General features: G+C 66.8%; 1 protein-coding gene across 1 annotated transcript in view; it reads left to right on the top strand.

Moving 5' to 3' along the window:
* Window positions 1-3064: 3064 nt before the first annotated feature.
* Window positions 3065-3246, top strand: part of RORC (RAR related orphan receptor C) — a 66996-nt gene continuing 66814 nt past the window's right edge. The window contains exon 1 of the mRNA XM_026656245.2: window positions 3065-3143. Coding sequence (XP_026512030.1) covers window positions 3098-3143 — 46 coding nt within the window. The 5' untranslated portion in view covers window positions 3065-3097. The remainder of the gene's footprint in view (window positions 3144-3246) is intronic.

Genomic DNA, 3246 nt, shown 5'->3' on the forward strand with positions numbered 1-3246 from the left:
GAAGGCAGTGTAAATCCGGAGTAGCCCATGGAAGGCAATGGGGGAGGTAATGTAAATCTAGAGTTGCCCATGGCAACCAATAGGGGATGTGGTGTAAATCTGGAGTAGCCCATTGGCAGGCAATGGGGAAGGAGGCAGTGTAAATCCGGAGTAGCCCATGGGAGGCAATGGGGGATGTGGTGTAAATCCGGAGTAGCCCATGGGAGGCAATGGGGGTGTGGTGTAAATCCGTAGTAGCCCATGGCAGGCAATGTGAATGGGGGAGGCGGTGTAAATCCGGAGTAGCCCATGGCAGGCAATGTGAATGGGGGAGGCGGTGTAAATCCGGAGTAGCCCTTGCCCACGCTGCCCGCACGTGCCGCCCGGGGGCGGGTCCCGGCTGGGCCGGGCCAGTCAGGCGGCGGCGGCGTGGCGCGCGGGGGGAGGAGCGGGCAGCTCGCGGGCCGGTCCAGCCTCCCGCACCGGCGCTGGTTGTGTAACAGGGGCGCCCAGGCCCGGCTAATCGAGCCCTGCTCCCGGCAGCCACGCGTGGAAAACAATCAAGGGGCCTGGTCCCTGGGGCGGATCCCGGGGTGCGGGGGCAGGGGCGGCCGTGGGTGCTCAGCCCCTCTGGAAATCAAGGGTGCTGCGGGCGCCTCGGGTCATGGGGGCTGGGAAGGAGACCGGGCAGCCAGAGACATTAGCCGCCCCAGGCCCTCGCCTAGCCAAGGATCTCAAAGCACTCTGTAAACACCCACTAGCTTCCCCTCCCCCATGCCGGGTGATACTGCCCCCCCTTCATATCTGGGAAACTGAGGCATGGCCAAGGCAAAGTGGCTTGCCCCAGGCCATGCGGCCGGGAAGGGAACCCCGATGTCCTGCCCAGCCGCCCTTCCAGCGCCCCTCTCTCCCAGCGGCATAGGGAGTTTGCAGTGGACAGGCCACGAGTGGGAGCCCAGCCAGGCTGTGGGGTGGGGATGGGGATTCCCCTGGGGATGTAGGCCTTTATGCCTCTTCCCTTAGCTCTGCCCCCTGCTAGGTTGCACTGGGGGGGGAGAGTCCCTGGGCCCTCTGTGCACTGGTGTCTATCAAGGCCCTGATGAACCTTGCCACCCCCTTCCCCCTAGTTAGAGGGGCTTTTGCTCTTTTGTCCCAGGAGCATCCCCTTCTTTAAGGGAGCCTGGGCTCCCTCCCTGCCACGTTCAGAGCTGGGTGCTGCCGTGCACAGGGTGGGGGTGACCTCTGAACCCCACCCTCCAGCACCGTGGGGAGGGTGTCCCTAGGGGAGAGCTATGGAGGGAAAGCGCCAGGGGGGAAGGAGGAAATGGCAGAGGGCAGGGGCAGCCATATGGGGGCTACTGAGTCGTAGCCCCCATTGCACTCAGGCGACTCCGGCAGTTCCCCTCCCGTCCCCTCTGCAGGGAGGGGCAGGTTGGGCTGGGGGGTGAGGGCTTTTCACGAGTTTTGTCCCACCTCTCAGGGCCATGAGTCAGGGCTCTGCAGCGCAGGTGCCCAGGCCTGGAAGCTGGGGCAGGGGCTGACTGGCACGGGAAGATAGCAAAGTCTGTCAGTGCTTTGCCATTCCCCAGCCCCTCCGCAAGAGGCTGTAAGCAGCAGTGTCTCCATGGGACAGAGGAGGGAAACTGAGGCACAGAACCAGGATTTCCCCCAAGGTCACATGGAGAGCAAGAAATAGAACCCGGGAGTCCTGACTGCCAGCCCTCGCTCCCTGCTTTAACCATTAGACTTTATTCTCCTTCCCGAGCTTGGACTAAAACCTAGGAGTCCTGACCCCCACCCCCTTCGGTGACCACGAAACCCCAGCTTCCCTAGGAAGCTCATGGAAACCACGTTCCGAGCATGGGCAGCGCTTGCAGCTTTATATCCCGAGAGCAGAGAATTGGAGGGGGCGGGGGGGGGGAGAATGGGGGCCCCCCCATACAAAAAATCTGAGCTGGGAAGGCAGGAGCCTTTCTCTGAGGGGTTCTTGGGCCATGCTCCCCCTCAGCCCCAGGTTCTGCGCTGGACCCACTGACGCAGCCCCAGGGTGCCCAGGTACCAACTATGGGGGATGCGATGGGAGGGTGCAGGGCTGGGCTAGAAGGAAGCAGGCTGGGGGATGCAGGGGGCAAAAGGAGGGATAGGAGGTTGCGAGGGTCACGCAGGGCTGGGGGGATGCTGGGGTGTGTGCAGGGATGCAGTGGGGGGATGCTGGAGTGGTGGGTGCAGGGCTGGGCTGGGGATGCTGGAATGGGGAGGAGGGATGCAGTGGGGGGATGGTGGGTGCAGGGCTGGGCTGGGGATGCTGGGACGGGGGAAAGGGATGCTGCGAGGAGACGCTGGGATGGAGGATGCAGAGCTGGGGACAATGCTGGAATGGGGAGGTCGAGGGGACAGGGCAGGGCTGGGGACATGGGTGGGAGGGAACTGTGGGGGTGCAGAGACGCAGTGGGGAGATGCTGGGGTGGGAGTGGTGTAGGGCAATTCTGAGCTGGGGGGCCGGGCTAGGGAGATACTGGGCTTGGCAGGTGCCGGGCTGGGGAAGACGCTGGGCGGGGGGGGCTGGGGTGCATGGGGCGGGGGGGCAGGGATGCAGTGGGGGGATGCTGCCTGGGAGGATGCAGGGTGATGCTGGGGAGTACGGGGTGTGGGGGCAGGGATGCAGTGGGGGGGATGCTGGGGAGTACGGGGCGGGGGGCAGGGATGCAGTGGGGGGATGCTGGCTGGGAGGATGCAGGGGGATGCTGGGGAGTACGGGCGGGGGGGCAGGGATGCAGTGGGGGGATGCTGGGGAGTACGGGGCGGGGAGGCCGGGATGCAGGGGGAGAAGTTGGGGTGGGGGTGCAGGGCTGGGAGGACAGGGCGGGGCTGGGGAGATGCTGGGATGGGAGGGTGCAGGGGGCGGGGTTGGGGTGCAGGGGGCGGGGCGGGCGTGGTTGGGGGCAGGGCGGGGCGGGGCGCCTCTGCCGCCCGCCCGCCGCTATTGCAGCCGCTGCTCCTCGGGGAGCGACTCCTCTCCCCTGCCCGGCGCGTCCCTCCCTCCCCAGCGGCGGCTGCACTCGGCTGCCCGGGCAGAGGCGCCGAGGGTCCGGCCCCAGCGCGCAGCGCAGCGGAGCCCATGGAGCCCGGCGGCGGCAAGCGGCAGCGGGACGGAGCAGGCAGAGGTGGGGCTGGGGGGAGCTTGGCACAGCGGCCGGGAGCGCCCGGGGAGAGCGGGGGGGAGCGGGGCAGCTGGCGAGGGGGGAGCGGGGGGTATCGGGGCAGTTG

The sequence above is a fragment of the Terrapene carolina genome, unplaced genomic scaffold, assembly GCF_002925995.2.
Source record: "Terrapene carolina triunguis isolate 2854851 unplaced genomic scaffold, T_m_triunguis-2.0 Scaffold227, whole genome shotgun sequence".
NCBI classification, from domain to species: domain Eukaryota; kingdom Metazoa; phylum Chordata; order Testudines; family Emydidae; genus Terrapene; species Terrapene triunguis.